Source organism: Diplotaxodon limnothrissa, linkage group LG3 (assembly GCF_057381915.1).
Source record: "Diplotaxodon limnothrissa isolate DT_005_m linkage group LG3, D_limnothrissa_male_GT1.1, whole genome shotgun sequence".
NCBI lineage: Eukaryota > Metazoa > Chordata > Actinopteri > Cichliformes > Cichlidae > Diplotaxodon > Diplotaxodon limnothrissa.
This window is the reverse complement of record NC_140598.1, coordinates 40,343,314-40,369,456: the sequence shown is the minus strand read 5'-3', so window position 1 is coordinate 40,369,456 and position 26,143 is coordinate 40,343,314. Positions and strand designations below refer to the sequence as shown.

The 26,143-nt window shown below is 40.8% G+C and overlaps 1 protein-coding gene across 1 annotated transcript; it reads left to right on the top strand.

Annotated features, from left to right (window-relative positions):
- Positions 1–9,251: 9,251 nt before the first annotated feature.
- Positions 9,252–25,004, top strand: LOC146635835 (uncharacterized). Its single transcript, XM_085349150.1, has 2 exons — positions 9,252–9,698; positions 21,595–25,004. The coding sequence occupies exon 2, from the start codon at positions 21,604–21,606 to the stop codon at positions 23,008–23,010; it is 1,407 nt and encodes a 468-aa protein (XP_085205276.1). The 5' UTR covers positions 9,252–9,698; positions 21,595–21,603; the 3' UTR covers positions 23,011–25,004.
- Positions 25,005–26,143: the final 1,139 nt, after the last annotated feature.

Here is a 26,143-nt window from a genome sequence, read left to right as displayed (position 1 = left end):
CACAATAATAACATGGACTGAACCACCACTCACAACCACTAGCACTTTATATAGCCTCTGTAGAAACTATCTACACCCTCACTTATCTTAACTGCACTACTGTATAGCTCTGTGTAAATAATCATTCTGTACATTCGATAATCTTTAATCCTACAACTGTTTACAACTTGCATAGTTCCCATTTCTGTATAGCTGTATATCCCAGATTCTGTAAAGTTATTTATTTCATATTCTGTATAGTTTTTCATATTTATATCCTGTTCATATCCTGTACATAGCTTGTACTCACTACAGCCTGTACATACTTATAGTTATAGAATATTCACAACATACTTCATACCGTGTACATTATAACATACCATAATAGACCCATTTCTGTAATATACTCACATATCTATATTATTGCTAATATATATTGTAATATATCTATATCACTAAAGCACTTCTGGATGGATGCAAACTGCATTTCGTTGCCCTGTACCTGTGCATGTGCAATGACAATAAAGTTGAATTCTATTCTATTCTATTCTAAGCAAGAGCTCTACCCTTTGAGCTAATCCCCCTTGGGTATATGGTTGGGTTAAAAATTTACCTGGAAAGTACATTTAGGAAATAATTGATGAAGCTATCATTGATAAATTGATGAATGTTAAATCATTTTAAATGTTATGCAGTATCTGGTTTGAAGTGGGTGGGGAGCTGAGTAAAGAAATGAAATCAGTAATTAAACAAAAGGTCAAGGGAATGGTACAGGGAAATGAGACTTTTGTTTTCAATAAGAATAAGTATCAGTAGAACATGTTTTATTGTTCTGTTCCAGTTGGTGGCGGTAATACACCAGAAACGTTAGTTGCCAACCCCCATCAAACAAGAAAAAAAAGAAGTAGTGCGAATGTACAGAGCAGAAACTAGGCTTAAGAAAGAAAGAAAGAGTATAACCACAGTCATCATACTTATTGTATCCCATGGGCTCCTTTATGTTTTTTTTTTTTTTTCAAGCCGGCTTAAGGCAAAGGTAGTGTGGCTGTGCCGAGCTTCCTTACTGCTATCTAGCGATGACCATACAAATCTTTCTGAAGCATTGAAGCTTGTGTTAAAAAATAGTTCATCACTACAAACGTTTCAACCAATGACTGTAGAAAACATGGACGACGTGGCAGCACCTCCTCCCACTGTGCAAAAATGAAGCCAAAAATCAATGCCAAAAAGCATTTAACGATAGTTACGGTCAGAGTATCTGTTAAGATGTTAAGAATAAGTATCTCTTAAAATGGTTGCAATAATGAAATATTCAATATAAGGTAGACAAAAAACGAAAAATAAAAAGATAGTTACGGCTCAGGACTCCCCGATCCTTACTGCGCATGTGCAAAGTCGGACCGTACAAATCAGGGGCCTGTCTCAATATGCATACTTCTGCGTACTTGCATTCTCGTGTACTCATGATATGTCATCAGTTGGAGACCAAGTACTGTTCAAATTCAAAGTAGCCGAGAACATGAAAAATTCCCAGATGGGTTCTCGCTCTGCCTATTTTATCGAGCACGCATCAGTGTTGACTTGTGTGGACTTGGTACACTTAAATATCCCAGAATGCATTTCATCCAAAACCCAAACGCGGTAATTGCGGAGGAGCGCGGCTAAAAACTTTTAAATATTATTCTTTCTAGGTCTTTTTCAGTGCGTTAGTTGTGTTTTATTTGTTGGTGAGTAAATCGGTATGGCTGAGATTAAAGTTATTAGATTAATTTAGATTAAATAAAACTTTATTAATCCCTCGGGAGGATTCCTCTGGGTTCTCACACAGCTGAATAAACTGCTGTGTGAAAACAGCAGTTTATTCGACCATCTACGGCAGCGTCCGGTTATATTTTAGACAGCGAGGAGCAGACGGCAGGTGACGTAATTCTGAAGGCTAGACCATCCAATTTCACAGTCGCTCATTTCCGGTCTACCCAGCTTTCGGAGGACTCGGCCCACTTAGACCACAAAGGCCGGGTCCTCAGGTGGACGCAGCCTCTGAATTTGGACACCGCCTGTTTCCGGCCGGACAATAATAACGCTGACATTTAACTTATTTTATCCGATAAATAAACACTGTAAGATTCAAGTTTTTTGTATATATATGTACATGTATACCCCCCCCCCCCCCCCCCCCCCAAAGCCCCTTTGAATGTCTCCCTAATTCTGAGGTCTCAAGGTTGGCAAGTAGGTGCTAGGCTTGGTCCACATCAGTCTAAAATTGTATGTAACCATAAATAATGTGATGCCATGTCCACCAGGAGAGACTGGACAGTATAGATGTAAAACCAATATGCCAGCAGTTCATTTCAGCTAATGAGAGGAGAAGGCATGTGTTTGTTGTGTGGGCATGTAGTCCATATCTGTTGCTGTAACAGTAGTTCATGTTTAGAATAAAACATCCCAGCTCACTGATTTGATAGAGGGCAGTAGTGCCTAAAATGTTGCATAATTTGGCTGAGAGATCTTTTACTTTGTGGTAATCTTAGACGAGTAGTTTTAAGGACAAAAACCACCAGGTCAGTCAGTGTTCCCTTAGTGCTAATGTGTCAGAGATGTTGGTGTAACTGAAGTAATGTTGTTAAGTACTTAAAGTCCTATTCTTTTATTGTCATGACTGTATTTGAAGCCATTTTTATTTTTGTATGATACCTGATTTATATGAATATGGCTGAAGTAAACTAAAGTCTAAAATACTTAGTCATTTGTTTAATAGTAATTTAACATTATATAATTCACATATAAAACTATGAATTGTAATTTTAAATGGTTTAAAAGCATGTAGAATAGCATATATAGGCAAGTATATTTCTCCTTTTATCAAGAAGCAAAAACAAAAGGGAAAAAATAAGAAACGGGGCAGGGTTCAGTGGTTGAATCATCTGTCCCCACCAACGCCACAACCAAATCTACACCCTTGCTCCGACGTTTTTGGCAACGTCTGTTACCCACTAGCTCCATAGTAGACCGGGAGGTTGAGGATCACTAGAGCCCGGCCAGAACAGCGGACTCCCGTCACATCGTTTTCAACCCCACCCCCTCCCACCTGCGGTCTTTCGCTACTCAGGTTAAACATGATATATAAGTCTCTTAGTTAACTTTGAAATGTTAATGTTTGGTTTATTTCAGTGTTTTATTTGTTCGTGAAAAAATCGGTTTGGCTGAGATCTTGTCACGGACCCAGCTCTGGAGGACTCAGGGGTCCGTGAGCAGGATGGACCATTATTAGTATTATTAGTATTATTGGTATTATTGGTATTATTAGTATTATTAGTATTGTCATTGTTGTTATTTGGGGATGTGTGTCTTTCTGCACTGTGCTGTGTTCTGTGTTCCACTCATTATATGTAGAGGCAGGGTGTGGGTGTGTACATGTGTGGCTGGAGGATGGAGAACAGCCACATGCGGACCTGATGGGTGTGGCCCGGCAGGAAGACTGGCCACACCTGAAGTTCCTGCCTGGTGATCAGGGCTCGTCGGGGGAGCTACTTAGGAGAGTGTTGGAGCTCCCACCGGTGTGGGTTCATTCTGTCACGGTCTTGTAGGCAGACTGTGGGGGATATGGGGAATGAGGACCCAAAACGCAGACTCTGCGATGCAACCAGTGCTCTTTATTTACAGTGAGAAGCTGTAAACACAATAACTCCCCATTGTTCCCTTGAATCCCGTGTGTGTGCTTCCCTCTAACGTCTGTGCTCGTGCTCCCCGCTGTTGTGTTTCCGCATACCCCGTGTGTGCTGCCTTTCTGGACCACTCTTCCTCCTGCAGGAAAACCATAGAAGCAGCCGTCAACACTAACTCTGGCGGGCATACACGAACAGCACTGACATATGCTGACACACACTAACTTGGTAGGATAACTCAACGAACCCGCGCCGGTGGGAGCTCCAACACTCTCCTAAGTAGCTCCCCCGACGAGCCCTGATCACCAACAGGTGTAAATGGTCTGTATTTGTATAGCGCTTTACTTGGTGACTTCACCAATAATACCAATAATACTAATAATACTAATAATGGTCCATCCTGCTCACGGACCCCCGAGTCCTCCAGAGCCGGGTCCGTGACAGATCTATTTCAATCCAGGAGAAAAAAAATTTCACCGGGAACAAAAACAGCATGAGATTCTGAAGGCTGCTTCAAAATGCCAAACTACAAGTTTGTAGTTCGACGTACAAATGACCTTCATCGGGTTTATTTAATTGTGTCAGAGAAAATCAGCTGTGCTCTTCATGCAGCTGAGTACATCAAGTGTTTAAAACAGAAGCTGTGCAGGGGATCAGCAGCTCTCTGAAACACCAAACTGACGTCCTGTTAATGCAGATATACAGTGACACAGTTACATGGGTGACTTTTTGTCTTTAACTATATCACTAAAACAGCTGCAGCTTTCACTGACAGCACATTTGGTACTTTAACCTTTGTATTGTTTTCATCAATTTGCAGTTAACATGTGAACATATTGGACGATCTGTCTGCTATCACTGGTTGGTGCTGACGTCTGAATCTGAGGACAGCTCCTGTAATTATAAAGAGAACAGAATCCTGTCTCAGAGTGACGCTGAAAAACTAGTTCACACATTTATTACTTCTAGCCTGGACTACTGTAATTCATTATTATCAGGATGTCCTAAAAACTCCCTGAAAAGCCTTCAGTTAATCCAAAATGCTGCAGCAAGAGTACTGACAGGGACTAGAGAGAGAGAGCATTTTTCTCCTGTATTGGCTTCCCTTCATTGGCTTCCTGTTAAATCCGGAATTGAATTCGAAATTCTGTTCCTCACATACAAGGTCTTAAATAATCAGGCCCCATCTTATCTTAATGACCTTGTAGTACCATATGACCCAATTAGAGCACTTTGCTCTCGCACTGCAGGCCTACTTGTTGTTTCTAGATTATTTAAAAGTAGAATGGGAGGCAGAGCCTTCAGTTTTCAGGCCCCTCTTCTTTGGAACCAGCTTCCAGTTTGGATTCAGGAGACAGACACTATCTCTACTTTTAAGAAAACTTTTTAGGCTTAAAACTTTCCTTTTTGCTAAAGCGTATAGTTAGGGCTGGACCAGGTGACCCTGAATCCTCCCTTAGTTATGCTGCAATAGACATAGGCTGCCGGGGGATTCCCATGATGCATTGAATTTTTGCTTTCCAGTCACCTTTCTTACTCACTATGTGTTAATAGACCTCTCTGCATTTAATCATGTCTGTTATTAGAGCAGGGCGATATGGCCAAAAATATTTATCACGATATACATTTGAAAATTTGCGATAACGATATAACTGACGATATAATTGATGCGAGACAAAATACTCCACAACATTACTAGCGCAAAAAGACAACCTTCCATTAATTTTCACTTAAACAAGAAGCTGGTTTTTATGTACATTAAAGCTTTATAAAAATGTAACAGTGCAAATGCAAATTCCTTGCTGAAAGTTTAACCAAAAGGCATTTCCAGTAGAAATGGGCTGACATATCCTGAGCATAACCATATATAATATCCACTGAAGTTAAAAAGAGGTGCTTTGCAACATTAAACTGTAGTGTGCAGTACGTATTTTTTGGACCATAAGGCACATTGAGCTAAACAAAGCAGTCAGATAAATCAAACTTTATTAAACTCATTCTTCTTGCTTCCTCCACTTCTGTACCATTGATTCATTGATGTTGAATTCTCTGGCAGCTGCTCTATTCCCATGTTGTTGCAGTATATTAATGACTAGCCTTGTATTGTGGATGGATTATCTCAGTTGTTCTCCTGACTGACGTTTGGTCCGTTTACAGCATCCTGCCATGCGATTGCATTTGTCTCTAACCATGAGGAACCTTAGTGTTCATCCTCCAGCTTCACTGTTTATGTTATGCTAACATAGCTGTGTCGCTAGCGATCACGTAGCACATCATTATATACCAGCTAGCCCAACTTCAGTAACCCTACAAACGTCACTGCTGTTTAGTTTCCCGTCTTCATTTATGTTGGAAGTGATAGCAGAGCTGTACGTTTGATTTTTTTCAGAAATCTCTCAGTCAGAACATGCTATATCATGCTTAGGTAACTAGCGAAACTAGCGAGCTAACTTCCGCTAGCTTCCTGCTAACTTCTAACTCCGTTAAATGTAATAAATTTTGTTTTCATGGATGCCTGGAAGTTAAACTGAATTGTTACAGCCTGTTGCTTTTACAGTATCATACTTGTAATAAAAGTACAGTAACAGTAATTAGTGACTGAGTAGCCCGGAGCATTTCTCTTGATTTCTTTAGTCGGGTAAATTCATTCACCTGCACAGATTAGCTAAACGAACCCTGACAGCCGAGTGCTCATCTTAACTAGCTAGGTCTCAGGTCCTATACCAGTCTCTTTATTTATAGAAACAAAATGGCCCTACAGCTCTTACTGACTAATTTAACAAGGTAACATCAAACAAACAAAACATTGAAACAAATATTAACCTACAAATAAACTTGTAAATAAACCCCAAAATATAAGTAAACTAACAACAAACTTTAACTAATTTCAAAATAATAAAAAATAAGAACAAATAGCTCCTACACAGCAAATTCTGGTCTTTGGAATAAACTCTCTGGGAGTTCAGATTAACTACATTTGAGTGTACATGTGTGACCATCGAATGAACTCTAGTGCCGAGTTAGAGTAACTCTTTTCCGGGAGTTGATTTTTCAACTCTTTATAGGAGTTAAAACTAAACTCTCATGGAGTAAAATTTCTACTACCATATAGAGTAAAATTTAACTCATAACTAGAATTAAATTTAATATTAACTCTTTTATAGTGTTACTCATCAAATGAAAAAAGTTTTAGGTGCAAATTACTACAAAAATGTCAGTAACGTGTAAAGGTAATGGTGGTCCCCGTGGTAATCGGAGCACTAGGTGCGGTGACTCCCAAGCTAGGCGAATGGCTCCAGCAGATCCCGGGAACAACATCGGAGATCTCTGTCCAGAAGAGTGCAGTCCTGGGAACAGCTAAGATACTGCGCAGGACCCTCAAGCTCCCAGGCCTCTGGTAGAGGACCCGAGCTTGAAGGATAAACCGCCCGCAGGGGCGTGCTGGGTGTTTATATATATATATCATAATAATCTGACAATACATATAATATTGGCCAGTTCAAACTCACTGCTATAATAACTAAGAATGATTAATATAATAACTATACAGGGAGTGCAGAATTATTAGGCAAATGAGTATTTTGTCCACATCATCCTCTTCATGCATGTTGTCTTACTCCAAGCTGTATAGGCTCGAAAGCCTACTACCAATTAAGCATATTAGGTGATGTGCATCTCTGTAATGAGAAGGGGTGTGGTCTAATGACATCAACACCCTATATCAGGTGTGCATAATTATTAGGCAACATCCTTTCCTTTGGCAAAATGGGTCAAAAGAAGGACTTGACAGGCTCAGAAAAGTCAAAAATAGTGAGATCTCTTGCAGAGGGATGCAGCAGTCTCAAAATTGCAAAGCTTCTGAAACGTGATCATCGAACAATCAAGCGTTTCATTCAAAATAGTCAACAGGGTCGCAAGAAGCAGGTGGAAAAACCAAGGCGCAAAATAACTGCCCATGAACTGAGAAAAGTCAAGCGTGCAGCTGCCAAGCAGTGGCGTGTCTAGAAAATTTTTGTTGGGGGGGCCAGGTAGAGGCACAGATTTGGAGAAGGGTAGCAGATGTAAATGGCAGATAATGTTAAAAACAATTCTACCAACCGTTAACCATAATTCAATAACCCTGTAAACCTAATAACCGAATGCGCTTTTAACTCTTATTAGAATGAGATTTTAACCACTATGGTGCAAAGTTTTTAGATACTGCGTTGATAAAGTACAAGAGATACAATCAGTCAGTGTTTATTCAGCAGTCAAGGACATCAATATTTGCATAGTATTTTTACTGACATGTAGTGCACATATGTTTTGGGCAAAAACATTTTTGAATATTAAAATACGAACATTTTTAACATACAATTGGCAAATTAGCCAATGCCAATGCAAAACCAATGCCTGTTAAAAAAAAAGAAGATAATCTTCTCACAAACTGGTGTTTGATTTTGAAACTGGAAAAAAATGGGGAAACAACTGAAAAGACTAACATTTGAATAAAACCTGAAAGGAAGTAAATACTTTCTATGCTGCCTTATGGTAAACTTTGGTAATATTGATGTATAAAGAACAACACTGGCTGATGATGAAATACTGTCAGCTGGCATGGTGACACTGCCAGTATTAACCTGCAGGAAAAAGGAAAAAGTGCCCCCCCCCCCCCAGCAGTTTAGTATTTATAGTTGAAAGAAATCTGATACTACGGTAACTTTTTGAATCTTAAATTGTATATTTTTTGTATTCACTGTATTTTTTGGGACAAAAAATTGGGCATTTTGACTACAGACCGGCCCACCAGGTATTAAAGCCATAAAGCCTTTGAATTACAAAAAATAAATAAATAAATAAGTCATCAGCCCACCGTGCAAATGTCCGATGGCTAGTCCAGCTATGTTAACTTGTTAATCTTTCGCCGAAAAAATGTTTTCTGCGGTGCTGTCTTTCGGGCTTGGCTCTCCTACCTTTGCTAACATGATGCTCATAGTGCAGAAACCGGTGCTGCATTCACTTACCCTCGGATATCTGAGCTTCACTGTGAAACCATAATCGTACATTTGATATTTCATTAAATTTTATTGTTTTAGCTTCGGGGTGGCACCTGGGGTGGCCAGTCTGCCACCCCGCTGGACACGCCACTGCTGCAGACCCTGAAATGGGATACAGCCCCTGAATTGGGACACAGCCAAAGAGTTGAGCGTGCACGGGCAGAAATGTTGAGAGCGCGAGCAACACATTGCGAGCAAGCGCAAATGCAAAAACTGAGCGAGAGGGGCTGCTATTGTGTGTGTATATGGATAATAGCAAACACTGAAATACATTTTTTGCACGCAGCAATGAATTTAGTTCACTCAAATTTAGGTTTTTCTTCACTCAAAATAAATTTCTTCTCAAAATGCAACACTTGCACCTGCAATTTTTTTTAACATGCGCTCAGAATAATGGCACAAAAATAACGCCATAGCTGGAGTGGGACACAGCCATGGTGCAGGGAAATTAGACTTTTGTTTTCAACGAGACAGTAAAACATGTTTCATTGTTCTGTTCCAGTTGGTGGCGGTAATGCACCAGAAACGTTGTTTGCCAACCGCCATCACACATAAAGAAGAAGTAATCGTCCACAGAGCAGAAAGTAGGCTTAGAACACGGTGGATCGTACTTTTATCTTCCACGGGGACTTTTATATTTTTTTCAAGTCGGCTAAAGCAAAGATCGTGTGGCTGTGCTGAGCTTCCTTACTGCTCGCCCTCTGGTCTCCGGCAGATCAAGTTTCTGTTTCTGATGCTTGATTGGAAAGATATACGCTCTCGTAGCTCACGCAGCTTGGTCTCTGCAAGGTATATCTACTTGGCCTCTCGGTGACAACGCCAAGTCATCCTGTCGGTCAGTTTGGAATAAATCACCTGTAAACAAATAACTTGCCCTCGTGGTGATTGACGGGAGTAACATGCTGGGGAGTGGAGGTCAGTGAGCCCACTGTCTCTACCAGTCCTAGTCCAACTGCAAAGCCCCGCTTGCCTCCTTCTCCGCGCGTGGATCTTTAGTTTGAATCAGAGGGGATCGAGGGTGAGTACATTATAATTATATTGGTTGCCTAACTCTATAACTGTCTACAGGGTTTCTCTCTCTTAGCTAATTTTGTTTTCGTCTGTATGTTCTGTTCGGCCCCTGTCATTTTGTCTGACTGGAGTTTCCAGCAATTCAGCACCTTATTTATTTTAATCATTTGTGTTCACCTATTTGTTTTCCTTCATATGAAGTAGGGCTGCCAAGATTAGTCGACTAGTCATGATCGTGGACTAATCCAATTTAATAGTCGACGCCTCGCAGTAGTGATGGCCCGCTTGAAGCTGACGCTCCGGAGCCTGTGTCGAAAAAAACAACACACTGGTTCAGAAGCACTGTGTCGAGGCTTGCTTCGTTTGGCAAAAGTCACGTGACCAGTGACGTCCGAAGCTTCATTACGCACGTAACTGCTTCGGTACCTGATTCAAACGGATATAAGGAAGTGAATCATCCACGGGATTCGTGGAGTGTGTTGATGGTGACAGATAGCGACGAGGTGATCATTCCACTGACAGATATGGAGCCAGCGAGGAAGAGAGGACGTTCTGGCGTGTGGGAATATTTTGAGTTGATTTTGCTCAATTCATTTTATCTGCCGAAGTGAAAAACTTGAAATGTCCAAAATCATGTTTTCATAATGGAAATGCCATTACAGCATATGACTTTAGGAACACTTCCATGTGAATTAAAGCTGATGAAGACTACAAAAATGTATTTGACACTATACGTACATGACATTGCTACACAGTTTAGAAAATCATTTTGTTTATTGTTTTTAGGTGATAGTCTGCAGGACCCAGGAATACCTGCATATCTACCAGCTTGCAGTGTAGTTCCTGCACTCCACAGCCTCTTCTGTTCCATGCAAGTGGATTTTCTCCAGGGCAGGAGAAACTATTTCTAAGAAAAGAAACAGACTCAGCCAGCGCACAGTAAAACTAATCCTCTTTTTAAATGTAAATAACAAAAGGGCTACCTTACATTGATCATGTTTTTACTTTGCAAGTTCTTGATTAGGGATGGGTTTTGATTATCGCTTTTCTGATTACAATCCATGCTAAATTGAATAAAGTGATATTGATTCATTAAAATCCCGTGTCGATTTGTAAATTAACGTTATTATGCCTGAAACGCCAGCATCTCAGGTTAAACCTCACAACATGTCGTCAAACACCATGCAGCTAAAACAGTAACTGGGAGCAGGTTTACGGATTCTGCATACAAGCGTGAACACAGAGCGCGGACCCGACGCGTCAGAATCAGATTTTGATGTGTCGGCGGGTCCGCGCTGTGTTTGCCTCTTTTTTCTTCGCTGGCTTCTGCAGCTGCAGGTTTCATAACTCTCTGTTTACATCTCTAATTAAGTCTCACATGTGTCAGCTTTCTTTTAATAGATACGAAATTATGGATATATACTGTTAAATGATCAGACTTGTAATATTTCTGACTGAGGCAAAACTTTCCAGATTCCAATCAAATTGAATCGGATCCTGTATCGAATCAAAAGGATTCTACAAATCAGTAACGATGCAGCCGTACTCAGCTCCCTAAGCATTTTCCCTTTCCAGTTCACAATCAATCCCACCCCTAGGTCAAAAATATGTATAGGACAATTGGCCTAATCTAATATTTTGTATGAACCTGTCCAGCTGTCCAGTGATTAAACGACAAGTAGATGGAGGCAGGACTCCACAGCAGGGGCATACTCCATAATGTGCTGTGCATTCTCATATGTATATTATATATATTGCTCACTTATTGTATTTACCAACATCAAGGAGTTATGAGCAAAGAAAGGCCACCATAGTGCATGTTTAAATAGGGAAAGTTTATTGATCAAAATGTATTACGCAAATACGCATTACATTTTTTTCAGCCCCCCAATCGAGAAAACAAAACCAATTACATGTTCAAAGCAACGGAACGGTGGCCCAATATCAGAGAGAACTCCACTCTTGAGTGAGCAGTGATAATTGAGCAGTCCGTTTTATTTTGCAGATTCAAGCTGCTCTTCAAAATTTTCACCACCAGATGTCACCGGAGAGGACTGTGTTGAAAAGCTTCGAGTAATGAACCGTTTTTCAATACAAGCTTCAGTGCTTCGGAAAGCTTCATTTGGCCATCACTACCTCGCAGGAATAAGTAGCAGGATTTAAGAGTGTAATAACGGACTGAAACAGAAGATGGCAGCACTGCATGCACAAGGATGTCAGCTGCCGTTAAACCCAGAAGAAGAAGAAGCTGTGTCCCAGAATTCATAGCGCGGCCGTACTCAATTTTCAACAATGGCGGCAGCTAGTTAGTTTTAATATTACTCTTATTATTCTTTCAGTTTTGTTTGGCTTTTTTTCAGTATTTTATTTGTTTCTGAGTAAATCGGTTTGGCTGAGATTAAAGTTATCGTTTTTACACAGCTGAATAAACATCAAGCAGACAACTGATTATCTTAAGTTTGAGATGCTCAAGAATATACTCCGGTGTCCTGTTATATTTTAAATAGCAAGGAGCAGACGACGGAGTTTATTCAACTTCACCAAAACAATCTGCAAATTTCATTAAAATTTATATTATCTTGTCTTTATTTTTAGTTAGCACATACCTTAAACACTTAAAGCTGTAAACTAATGATAATTATATAAGAGCAGATGCATGCTGGTGCAATAAGCTGTACGTTTGGTTTTTTATTTTTACTTAAAAAGAGGTTATACACACACAATACGGTAATATTATGTTGAAGCACAGTATGTATCACTCTGCGAGGCTCCTGCCTACGATAGCCGTAATGCTCCGACAATCCATCAAGCGGTGCGGGTTCGTAGCTTAGCAAAGTCATACTAAAACATTTGACAGATTTTCGAGCGCTGTGTACCACATAAAATCATTTTGAGGTCAGTAAACACAACCAGAATTCATACATAAGGCACACAGTATTATAAGGGGCACTGTCGATTATCAGAAAAATCAAAGGATTGATTTTAAGTGTGCCGTATGAACGGTATGATATGGCCCAGCCCTAGTTGTTACTGACTCTATGAGGCACAATAATGCCATACAATACAACGCTCTGCAGCAGTGCTCTACAACAGTGTTTCCTAACCACTGTGCCGCGGCACACAATTGGTCCAAAAATACAATTTAATAATTACTACAAGTAGAGCAGGGCGATATGGCCAAAAATATTTATCACGATATATATTTGAAAATTTGCGATAACAATATAATTGACAATACAATTGATGCGAGACAAAATACAACTCCACAACTTTACTAGCGCAAAAAAAAACCATCCATTCATTTTCACTTAAGCAAGAAGCTGTTTTTTTTATGTGCTATAAAGCTATATAAAAATGTAACAGTGCAAATGCAAATTCCTTGCTGAAAGTTTAACCAAAAGGCATTTCCAGTAGAAATGGGCTGACATATCCTGAGCATAACCATGTATAATATCCACTGAAGTTAAAAGAGGTGCTTTGCAACATTAAACTGCAGTGTGCCAAATAAAAAAAGTCAAATATGTATTTTTCTGAACATAAGGTGCACGGGATTAGCTATAAGACACATTAAGCTAAACAAAGCAGTCAGATAAATCAAACTACTCAACTCATTCTTCTTGCTTCCTCCACTTCTGTACCATTGATTCATTAATGCTGTATTCTATCACAGCTGCTCTATTCCCATGTTGTTGCAGTATATTAATAACCCTAATCTCATATTGTGGATGGATTATGTCAGTTGTTCTCCTGACTGAAGTTTGGTCCGTGCGATTGCATTTGTCTCTAACCATCAGGAACCTTCACGTTAACTTTTATTGAGTGGAAAAATGGTAGCTTTCATCCTGGAGCTTCACTGTTTATGTTATGCTAACATAGCCGTGTCGCTAGCGATCACGTAGCACGTCATTATCTACCACCTAGCCCAACTTCAGTAACCCTACAAACGTCACTGCTGTTTAGTTTTCTGTCTTCATTTATGTTGGAAGTGACAGCAGAGCAGTACGTTTGAATTTTTGTCCAATTATTTCCCCTCAGTCTCCACTGAATGCCTTGACTGGGTAAGGGGCCCATATAGCTCAGCAGCAGTTTTCAGAAAGGATATGACTTTGCAGGAGCAGGAGGAATTAACTGAACTGAGACAACACCGTGGTTTAAAGCTGAGCTTTGCTGATCTATCTTTGGACAGTTTTTGGTTGACTGCTGCCCAGGAGTTCCCCATTCTTGCAAACAGAGCCATTTTGACATTGCTCCCATTTTCTACAACATATCTATGTGAGCAAAGCTTTTCGAGCATGGCTGCTATAAAAACTAAAAACAGAGAGAGATTAAGAACTGTTAAGGAAGAACTTCATGTATGCTTTTCTTCAATTCCTGCCAGAATATCATCTTTATGTTCATCTAGACTAGCCCAGGTTTCACACTGAGTGAGTATAAACAAACTGAGAGACTAACTTGCCATTATATGTACTGTATGAAGGTACAATGTGTCATTTTGGAGCAAGTTTGGTAGGTGGTGTGCCACTGGATATTTTTAACCTATAAAATGTGCCGCGACTCAAAAACGGTTGAAAAACAATGCCCTACAATAAATCTCACTGAATAGAAAAATGAAGATGTTTGCTGTCACAGGCAACTGGGAATGGAGTCTAATGGAGGAGCAGCTCAGCCAGTGCAGTGAGAAACATCGGTACTTCATAAAAGGTGGCAAAAATAAAATCACCACCACTATTGTACAGACACTGCGGACACGCAGTTTAAAGAGAAGATTTTAACATAAAATTTCCCCCTTTTCCCACTCTAGTAGTTGAGCTGTCTCACTCTAACCTCCAACATTCCGTCCCATACACACACATTATAAAGTCTGAAACGGGGGGGGGGGGCGGAAAGCATGAAACTTAAACTGGGGCTGAACGTATAATAGATACAGTGGCTTGCAAAAGTATTTGGCCCTCTTGAACTTTTCCACATTTTGTCTCATTACAGCCACAAACATGAATCAATGTTATTGGAATTCCACGTGAAAGACCAACACAAAGTGGTGTACACCTGAGAAGTGGAACAAAAATCATACATGATTCCAAACATTTTTTACAAATACATAACTGAAAAGTGGGGTTTGCATAATTAATCAGCCCCCTGAGTCAATACTTGCCAGAACCACCTTTTGCTGCAATTACAGCTGCCAGTCTTTTAGGGTATGTCTCTACCAGCTTTGCACATCTAGAGACTGAAATTCTTGCCCATTCTTCTTTGCTCAGTCAGATTAGATGGACAGCGTTTGTGAACAGCAGTTTTCAGATCTTGCCACAGATTCTCGATTGGATTTAGATCTGGACTTTGACTGGGTCATTCTAACACATGGATATGTTTTGTTTTAAACCATTTCATTGTTGCCCTGGCTTTATGTTTAGGGTCGTTGTCCTGCTGGAAGGTGAACCTCCACCCCAGTCTCAAGTCTTTTGCAGACTCCAAGAGGTTTTCTTCCAAGATTGCCCTGTATTTCGCTCCATCCATCTTCCCATCAACTCTGACCAGCTTCCCTGTCCCCGCTGATGTCCAGAGCATGATTCACCATATTTGACAGTTTGGTGTGTTCAGAGTGATGTGCAGAGGGGGGCCGAATACTTTTGCAAGCTACTGTGTTAAATAAAATAAATAAAAGCTGAATAGGGAGCTTGTAAATCAGAATCGAGTCAGCTATAGAAATTAGTGACGATACCCAGCCCTATTATTATTTTAAACCTCTAGCAGTTCAACACTTACCTTTGTACAATTTTAAGCTAATCATTGGACTTGAAAGACTTGAATTGCAATCAATCACAAAAACATTTGAATGGTAATGTATGTAAAGGTATATATCAGAAATTTTAAGAAAGTGGAAAAAAAGATTCCTTTGGTATTTCAGATTGGGACTTTGACTCCTGACCAGGGTCTCTATCCAGAAGAGCCCTGTCATGTATTAAAACATAACTTTCTGCTCTAGCAGTCCAGTCCAGGTCCACTGCGGCCGACCTGTTTGTAACCTCTGGTCTAAATGTTTGGTGTCAGAAGACTCCATAGGTCCCACAGCCTCTTCATGATACCCCTTCTACCAGGATTACTTGCACAGTAGCATTCCAACAGTCTCCTGTTCTCATCCCTTGTCCTTCTTGTTCTAAGAAACATACTTCTCATGAGTGCGTTCTGGTTCCTGAACACTTGACACAGGCATGCTTAAAGTCAGAGACTGCATCCTCCTGAGGACCTGGCCTTCGTGTTTTAAGTGGGGCGAGTCCAGCTGTGTGTAGGTGAAGCGAACGGCTGTGAAATTGGAGGGTTTAGGCTTCAGTTTTGCAACACAAGCTTTGTCCGGGGAGTTGAATAAACTCAGCTTTCTGCTCCTTGCTATCTAAAGTATAACAGTACACAGGTGTAAATTCTCAACCATCTCACATTTCTGTTGTCACGGCCCAGGCCAGTTAACTGGAGGACTCAAATGTGGGACCCACACATACACCCCGTAAACGGGAAAAAACAAACAAAACTTTATTTCATTTTCAAAAAGCAAAAACGTGTAGATATGAGTCACGAAATAATGGACTAAGGTTTTCCTGTCTGCTTGGGAACCAAACTTGAAACAATGACTAGCTTTCTAATGAATAATTGGAAAACTTAAATCTTCATAGAAAGTCCATTCTCGTGAGCATAGAGGAAAGGCACAGGCTGCGGGAAATGCACTGGGAGTCTCTGCACGCTGCAACAAGAGGAGAGTGGTTTTAGTGATAAAGCTTGGGGAAAATGTCCGGGAAAAGCATGACAGTCGTTTGCCTTACTGTTCGCGGGCGAGGTGTAGACACAGGAAGTACAAGGTCCTTGATTCAGGTGCTCAATCAGCCGGGCGGGGGGAAGGAGGTCTGGCACCTTGGACCGGGCGGCCTCAGGAACAGGTGGCCCAGTGCCCAGTCAGGTTCAGTCTGTAAAGACAAAAGTATTTTGTCTTGTGTCAATTATATCATCAGTTATATCGTTATCGCAAATTTTCAAATGTATATCGTGATAAATATTTTTGGTCATATCGCCCTGCTCTACTTGGAACAGGCCATTCCGTGACTGCTCTCACTTTTGCAGGGTCCGTCTTCAACTGCACTCCTAATAACACATACCCCAGAAAAGCAATAGTTTTAGCATGAAACTCACACTTTTCTGCCTTTACAAAAACATATTCTCGAGGAGGCTCTGCAGCACTGCCCGTATATGGGTCTGATGCTCCTCTAGTGACTTAGAGAAAACGAATATATCGTCCAGCAAAGTGATTTAAGAAGTCCCATAGCACGTCATTCACTAGAGTCTGAAACACTGTTCATTAATCCAAAGGGCGAAAATACACACACACACACACACACGTGTATATATATATATATATATATATATGCGCCTCTGTGCTGTCTTTCAGTCCAGCTTTGTCCAGCCACTGGTAGGATTTCTGGATATCAGCCACCCCCTCTATCTGCCGGTGGTACATACCGTGCAGGGGCCTGTCCTTCCATGATGGTTCCTCGTCTCCCTCCTCTTTCTTGGGTTTCTGCTGCCTGAGGTATTCACTGAGCACTCGGTCAGTTGGAGCCATCTTCCCAATGTATTCTTGGATGTTCATTGTCTCATGCTGGACTGTGGTGCTGACACTCACCAGTCCCCGGCCCCCTTCCTTCCGCTTAGCGTACAGCCTCAGGGTGCTGGACTTGGGGTGAAACCCTCCATGCATGGTAAGGAGCTTTCTTGTCTTTATGTCAGTGGCTTCTATCTCCTCCTTTGGCCAGCCTATTACCCCAGCAGGGTACATGATCACGGGCAGGGCGTACGTGTTGATGGCCCGGATCTTGTTCTTACCATTCAGCTGACTCCTCAGGACTTGCCTGACCCTCTGCAGGTACTTGGTGGTTGCAGCCTTTCTAGCGGCCTCTTCATGGTTCCCATTTGCCTGCGGGATCCCCAGGTACTTGTAACTGTCCTCTATGTCTGCAATGTTGCCTTCTGGTAGTTCAATCCCCTCAGTTCTGACTACCTTCCCTCTCTTTGTTACCATCCGACTACACTTCTCCAGTCCGAACGACATTCCAATGTCATTGCTGTATAGCCTGGTAGTGTGGATCAGTGAATCGATGTCTCGTTCACTCTTGGCATACAGCTTGATGTCATCCATGTACAGGAGGTGGCTGACAACTGCTCCGTTCCGTAGTCTGTATCCGTAGCCAGTCTTGTTAATGATCTCACTGAGGGGGTTCAGGCCTATGCAGAACAGCAGTGGGGACAGAGCATCTCCTTGGTAGATCCCGCACTTGATGGTGACTTGTGCTATGGGCTTGGAGTTTGCCTCTAGTGTTGTACGCCACATCCCCATTGAGTTCCTGATGAAGGCTCTTAGGGTCCCATTGATCTTGTACAATTCTAGGCATTCCAGTATCCAGCTGTGGGGCATTGAGTCATAGGCCTTCTTGTAATCAATCCAGGCAGTGCACAGGTTGGTCAGTCTGGTCTTGCAGTCTCGGCTGACTGTTCTGTCTACCAGTAGCTGGTGTTTTGCGCCTCTGGTATTTTTGCCAATTCCTTTCTGTGTCCCGCTCATGTATTGACCCATGTGCCTGTTCATCTTAGCCGATATGATGCCTGACAGGAGCTTCCATGTAGTACTGAGGCAGGTTATTGGTCGGTAGTTGGAGGGGATCGGTCCCTTCTTGGGGTCCTTGGGGATCAGGACCGTCCGACCTTCGGTTAGCCATTCCGGGTGTCTCTCGTCAACTAGCAGCTGGTTCATTTGTGCTGCCAGACGCTCGTGGAGTGCAGTCAGCTTCTTTAGCCAGTAGGCGTGAACCATGTCGGGCCCTGGTGCTGTCCAACTCTTCATACTGGAGACCCTTTCTTGGATATCTGCCACTGTGATGGTTACTGGACCCTGTTCAGGGAGGTCGCTATGGTCTGCCCTCAGATCCACTAGCCACTGAGCATTGCCGTTATGGGTTGCGTCCTTCTCCCATATGCTCTTCCAGTATTGCTCCGTCTCCAGCCTTGGTGGTGCTGTTCTCTTATTATTATTGTTCCCTTGCCACTGAGAGTACACCTTTGCTGGTTCTGTGGAGAACAGGTGGTTCATTCTCCTGCCTTCTATCTCTCTGGTGTACCTCCTCAAGCGGCTGGCCAAGGCTGTGAGTCTTCGCTTGGCAGTTTCCAAGGCCTCAGGTATGGACAGCTTGCTGTATTTCTTAGGCACCTTATTTGTCGCACCTTTCTGCAACTCCGTTAGTTGGCTAACCTCCCTCCGTGCTACTTTGATCTTGCCCTCTAGCCTCCTTCTCCATGGAGGGTACTGCCCCTTGTGGCTGTTCAACTTGTAGCCAAGCATCAACGATACACAAAATTCACGGTTCGATATTTTTTCGATACAAAATAAAATGTTCATGCCTTTTTAATTTGTCATTTATTAAAATTATAAATATATATTTTAACTCAAAAGTACAGTTTTTAAATTTAACCCTAACCCTTGTGCGTGTTTTTTATTTTGACAGCGAATGCGCACCTGCGGACCACTTATGTGCACCCCTGGTTATTTAGCTCGTCATATTGCAGCCACAGAAATTATTTTGTCCATGAAACCATAAAGCTGCACTTTCTTTTTGCCTTATAGTCTGATTTGTCATAACTTCTCCGTTTTGTGGTAAGCTTTTCTTTGGCTGTCACTTCTTCACCCTGACCTGTCTTATTTGGCTCAGCAGAACTAAAATATATATGTCTGTGAAGGTCATCGTAGTCAAATATATATCCTGCTGCTTTTACACACGCACTCACATAAGCTCAGCGATTCTCTGCGCGATCAACCTCTCACATGTTTAAGCTTGCTGCGGGAGATTTCACTTGTCATGTTTGCATAGTAAGCTACCAATTAATAAGACGATGTCAGAGAAATTGGTGCACAAATTATCATCACACAGATCAGTGCTGTCGCTCTCTATACACAGTTCGCGCGATTGCAAAGTGAAAGCAAAAAAAAACACTGTCAATATGTGACATATTGTGTGTGTGTGTGTGTGTGTGTGTGTGTATTTATTAGGGGTGCAACAATACTTGTATTGATATTGAACCGTTCGATACAGCGCTTTTGGTTCCGTACGCATATGTATCGAACAATACAAAAATTTTAATTTATTTCATCAACTTTTCTTCTGACGATGCTGTCTGTGTTGAGCGCTCAGTGGATCTGCGATTGACAGTGCAGCCTAGGCTCAGTAGTCGAACGCAGATTCACTGAGCACAGGGCAAGCTAGCGAGACAGAAGTTAAGCTCTCCTTGAAAGATGGCAAATGTTGCAAGGAGATGTTGCAAATGTCCCCCACCCTCATTCAGATCTGGCGTTTGGAACTATTTTGGTTTTTATGTGACGTATGACCCTGAAGGTAAGCGCATCATGGACAAAAGTAAAACAGTATGTTGGATGTGCCACGCAATGCTCAATTACATTGGTGGGAGCTAGTGTGTTAGCGCAGTTAGCTCGTTAACATGTTGGCCGTCCAGCCCCACGCACGGGGCGATCCGCGGTAGCTCGTTAACGGAGATTTGCCGTGTTGTGGCGTTAAGGTCATTTCAATGAGATTAACGCTGACAGCACTAGTGGGAACACAACGAATATGACTGCACATTTACGCCGACATCATCCTAGTGCAAAGACAAGTGGAAGCAGACAAAAACAACAGGCATGCATGCTACAAACTTTACCCGAGTCATTTAGACAGCCGTTAGCACATGATTCTCCTTATGGGGACCTGATATGTTTAATATGCTGCTGAGAATATAGCCCAGAAGAAGCGTATAGTGTAGCTTTTATTTTGGAAAGAGCCATTTCTCTGTGATAAACTCTCTTTTCCAAAGATGAGTGATTTCTCGATCAGATAGATTTATTTTTTATTAAATAATTCAAATTCAAATTTTATTTGTCACGTACACAGTCATACACAGTACGATATGTAGTGAAATGCTTGGACAACTGCTCGTGACCTAAAAAAAACAAAAAAGGAAAAGGCTATGAATAAGATTGGAAATAAATATGAAAAATTAAAAAGGGTAAATTTAACTAGGAAGGAATAAAATATAAATTAAGGTTAAAAATGAAATAACTGTACAACACAAATTAGAATGAAGGGTAAATTTAACTGGGAAGAATAAGATAAAGATAACTATATAAATTAAAGTTGAAAATAAAATAACTGTACAACAAAATACACAATACATATAAGAATGTATGAAGAAATCTAAATATAAATAAATATATACACAATAACAGCAGCTGTACAAGTATTAACTGGAAATGAAGAATATAGTGACCAGTGTTGTGCAAAAACAAAGTCCAGAAAGTCCAGTGTGTGTGTAAGAACCATATGTGTGGGTCAGTACTGTGTGGTGGTGTGATTGAGAGACCGTATCGCCTGCGGGAAGAAGCTCCTCCTCAGTCTATCTGTGTTGGTCTTCAGGGAGCGGAATCGCTTTCCTGACCTCAACAGAGAGAACAGTCTGTTGTTGGGATGGCTGAGGTCCTTCACGATCTTCCTGGCCTTGGTCCAGCACCGCCTGCTGTAGATTGAGTGCAGGTCAGGGAGCTCGGAGCGGATGGTGCGCTCAGCTGACCGCACAACTCTCTGTTTTATTACTTTGTTGTTTCAGCAACATTAAATTTAAAAACTGTACTTTTGAGTGTGTGTGTGTGTGTGTGTGTGTGTGTGTGTGTATATACATAATATTTTTTTTGTTTTTTTTACTCATGGGGATGCGCATGATCTGAATTACACAATGTATCATCTGTACTTTTTGTAGGTTTCGTAGTTTCATAACGTTGTTGTTATGTTAACGTAATGTTTTGGTTCTTTGTCATTATACAAAAGGGGGAAAGCATGGTGAAACCTCGGCACATTGATGACCTCAACAAAAATCACCCAACACCAGCTAATACAGATGGGCCAGTTGTGATCCCCATGGAAAAGACTTTTACTACTATGAAGCTACCCAGAAGATGCCGGCGCACTGACACTGGGGACAGGTTTACCTGTGATCACTGTGAAAAGTCTTTTACTCAGAAAAACAGCTTAAAAAAACATCAGCTCATCCACACTGGAGTTAAAGCATTCAGCTGTGATCAGTGTGGAAAGTCTTTTACTTACATGAAGGGTTTGAAACGTCATCAACTCATCCACACTGGCATTAAACGATTTGTCTGTGATCATTGTGAAAAGGCTTTTACTTATAAGTGTGCCTTAAAAAAACATCAGCACATTCACACTGGTGCTAAACCATTTGTCTGTGATCAGTGTGGCAAGACTTTTGCTCACGTGGATAGTTTAAAAACTCATGGCCTCATCCACACTGGTGCTAAACCATTTATCTGTGATCAGTGTGGAAACGCTTTTGCTCGTAAGGAGAGTTTAAAAAGTCATCGACTCATCCATGCTGGAATTAAGTCATTTGTCTGTGATCAGTGTGGAATGGCTTTTACTCGTAATAGCATCTTAAAACAACATCAGCTCACCCACACTGGCATTAAACCATTCAGCTGTGATCAGTGTGGAAAGGCTTTTTCTCATAATGGCAGCTTAAAACAACATCAGCTCATCCACACTGGATTTAAACCATTTTGTTGTGATCAGTGTGGAATGGCTTTTACTGTTAATGGCAGCTTAAAAAAACATCAGCTCACCCACACTGGATTTAAAGCATTTCGCTGTGATCTGTGTGGAAAGTTTTTTACTCAGGATGGCAGCTTAAAAAAACATCAGCTCATCCACACTGGAGTTAAAGCATTCAGTTGTGATCAGTGTGGAAAGTGTTTTAATCAGAATGGCAACTTAAAAAAACATCAGCTCACCCACACTAGAGTCAAAGCATTCAGCTGTGATCAGTGTGGAAAGTGTTTTTCTCAGAATGGCACCTTAAAAAGACATCAGCTCATCCACACTGGAGTTAAACCATTCAACTGTGATCAGTGTGGGAATTCTTTTAGTCACAGGAGTTCCTTGAAAGAACATCAGCTCGTCCACAATGGCACTAAACTATTTGTCTGTGGTCAATGTGGAAAGGCTTTTACTTACATGAGGGTTTTAAAAACTCATCAGCTCGTCCACACTGGTGTTAAACCATTTGTCTGTGATCTTTGTGGAAAGGCTTTTCCTGACATTTGGGTTTTAAAAAAACATAAACTCATTCACACTGGTACTAAACCATTTGTCTGTGGTCAGTGTGGAAAGGCTTTCGGTCGCATAGATACTTTAAAACATCATGAACTAATCCACACTGAAGTTAAATAGTTTTTATATCGTCAGTGCTGAAAGGTTTTTACTTGTGTCAATATATTTAAAAAGCATCAGATTATTCATAATGGAATTAAAGCGTTTGTCATCAGTGTAGAAAGTTTTACTCAGATTAGATTCTTAAATTTGCATAAGCTTATCTATGCTGGAGTTAAACACTGTCATTGTGCATAGTGTTGACATTCTTTTGCTAGGTTTTGTCATCTAAAAGAAAAATCCCAATCTCACCAACTATTAAACCGCTGAAATATGAGGAGTATGGAAAGTCTTTTATCCATAACACAAACGTATTAAGGATCAGCAAACCCATACTGTGTGTCCTTTTGGAGACGGTGAGAAGCACAGAGGATCTGAACAAATCTGCTGAATGCTAGGTCAAACTTCGAAAGCTTGAGATCAGGCTTCACAGAATTCAGCTTTAATAATTGTCATCAGAGGCAAGAAAGAATACATGTGTGTAAATGAGAGGGAGACAGGTGTAACAGTGGTCAAAGGACACTTGGCAAAGGATGATGAAGATGGAGCTACCAGGCAGAATGAAAAGGTCTTGCGACTTTTACCTTTGCCATAAAAAATGTTTTAGTAGGATGTACATATTGATTGTAACAGTACTTAAATCTGTAAGTATTCTAACATGAATTGCTTGCAGTGAAGGATAGGAGGGTTAACAATTAGAAAAAGTGCTGTAGCTTTATTCTTGCTGTAGTATGTAGTTTCTCCATGTGGTGGAACATGTCCTTTTGTCTGTGAAGGTTCTCAGTCATCCAGGTCATCATAGTCAAAGGAGCTTGCAAAGAAAAGCGTCTGGACTTCTTTAAGTTACTTGAAGACGTTTCACCTCTCATCCGAGAAGCTTCTTCAGTTCTAAGGTCAAATGGTGGAGAGTCCCAGATATAAACCTAGTGGGAGTATCGCCCCACAGAGGGACATCAGGGGGTCCTTTTGGCATCCAGCATGTAAGAAGACTTTCTTTGAATTGTTCATGTTACTTTCTTACATGTTCTAATTTTTAATCAAACTGTTTAATAAAGAGCAGCAGAGTCCTTTCAGAAACTCCTGATTGTTGTTTCATAAATCTAATGGCTCTTTACTAGAAACCTAAATTAAAGTCATTAAGAGGCCACTGATGCAGCAAGGCTTAGAAATCTATGTACACATAATAAAAATTTACTGTTCAGTAAAGATTGAATTGAGGAAAAGGTTGTCATGTTAATATAATGCAAAAAATGTTGACTTTATCTGTTCTGTGCAAACATCTGTGAACTTGCAGACCAAACATTACCATCATGTGATCACAAGGAGAAGCAAAACGTCTGCACAGACTACGTTCTTGGTCAATCTGAAAGGCCTGTTGATGTTTACTTGGCTGTTCATCATGAGATAATTAGTGAAGTAAATGCTGTGCTGTTTCTGTTGTAACTTGCCCATGTGAAATGTGTTTTAAATGGTCTCTGTTGTCCTAAAAATGATGAGTCGGTTTAGCTGCATGAAGAGAAAATGAAACCTGTAATTTTTATGTTGTATTGCAAATATTATTGTATTTCATCAATTTGTGTCATTTTAACTGGGAAGTATGTGTAAAATTAAGTGTATCCTATAAGTATTTAGATATATAAAAGATATGATGTATCTTTCTTATTTTCTGTGAACTTACTTATACATTACTTAAAAGTTATGTCAGTATAGTAATTTCTTTGTTCTCTGTAAGAAAATGACTTTCTATCCCTTTATCTATTCTCACACTGAAAACGCTACATGCAGATGAACATAATCAACATTTGGGTATCCCTTTGTTGTAGTGTACCTACCATTAAGTATTTGTGGATAAATATAATTATATGCAATTTCAAAAAAGAATTGAAATTGCATATAATTACAGTGGAATTATACCATTTATCACAGGACCACACACAACCCCACACGTGCATTTCAAATCCCCTGCAACTGTATTGTCATGTGCCATGTGTGGTAAAACACATTATTGTAGTGTACATTATTTTCACAATTTCTCACCAGTTATATCACAGTGGGTTTTCCAGATCTCGTACCAAATGATATACCAGCCTTTAGAAGACAGTGGTGTCTGACAGTCAAGTCACTGTAGAGCTGTACAAGCTCAGGGGTCCTCTCATGGGCAATGTGCATGACACAAAAGAACAATATCAATTTTGCCAAAATTTGGAAAATCAAAGTACCACATGAAAGAATAAATGCACCTATGAAAGAGCAAGTATCACAGCTCTGGAGTTTTCTTGTTTACCATGCAGACACAACATTTTAATTCCTTTTTCCATTAAACAACATTTGCTTCTGCTCTCCTCAGGTGTGCTGGATTAGATCCATATGCAGTCTTCTGTACTGGATTGTAAAAATTGCTCTTTATGAGTTTATAAACAGGTTATCAAAGAGCGAATTTTTCAAATGGAAAAAACACACAAATGTGGTGGCAAAAAAACGAGGATCAGTTCTTGCCCACTTTTAATAACTTTATTGTGCATACGTTTTATGGAAGGAGCCCCACCTTGAGTATCAAACCATCAGCCAAAGAGCTTGCGACTCTCCTCAAATTGGCTGCAATGTAAACATCCACCTGTCTCTACATGCTCTTGTTATTCGATGGCTACTTGATAGAAACATATGATAACGAAGGTGTAGAAAGATTCAGAAGATTCAAATTTTCTGTAGATAAAATGAATAGTGCATTTATTATGAGGAAAAAGTTTCAGAAAACCTAAAGCTGCAGTTGCAGTTATGACTTGCAAATGTTAAAATAGATTTTTTTACAATCCCACTACTTCTCACATGCGTGTTCTGGGGAGCTTGCAGGAGTGCTCACAGACATATTCAATCTGTCCTTGGCCCACGCTGTGGTACCGGCCTGCTTCAAATCCACCTCCATCGTCCCGATACCCAAAAACTCCAACCCATCTTGCCTCAATGATTACCGCCCAGTAGCACTCACCCCCATCATCACTAAGTGCTTAGAGCGACTGGTCCTAGCACACTTCAAATCCTGTCTCCCCCCCACCCTGGACCCCCACCAATTCGCATACCGCCGGAACAGGAGCACAGAGGATGCAGTCTCCATCGCAATGCACTCTGTCCTCTCACACCTGGACAACAACAACAC

Bases quoted from the DNA above. Each gene is read 5' to 3' on its own strand.
- LOC146635835 (XM_085349150.1), top strand. From the start codon at position 21,604: ATGGTGAAACCTCGGCACATTGATGACCTCAACAAAAATCACCCAACA.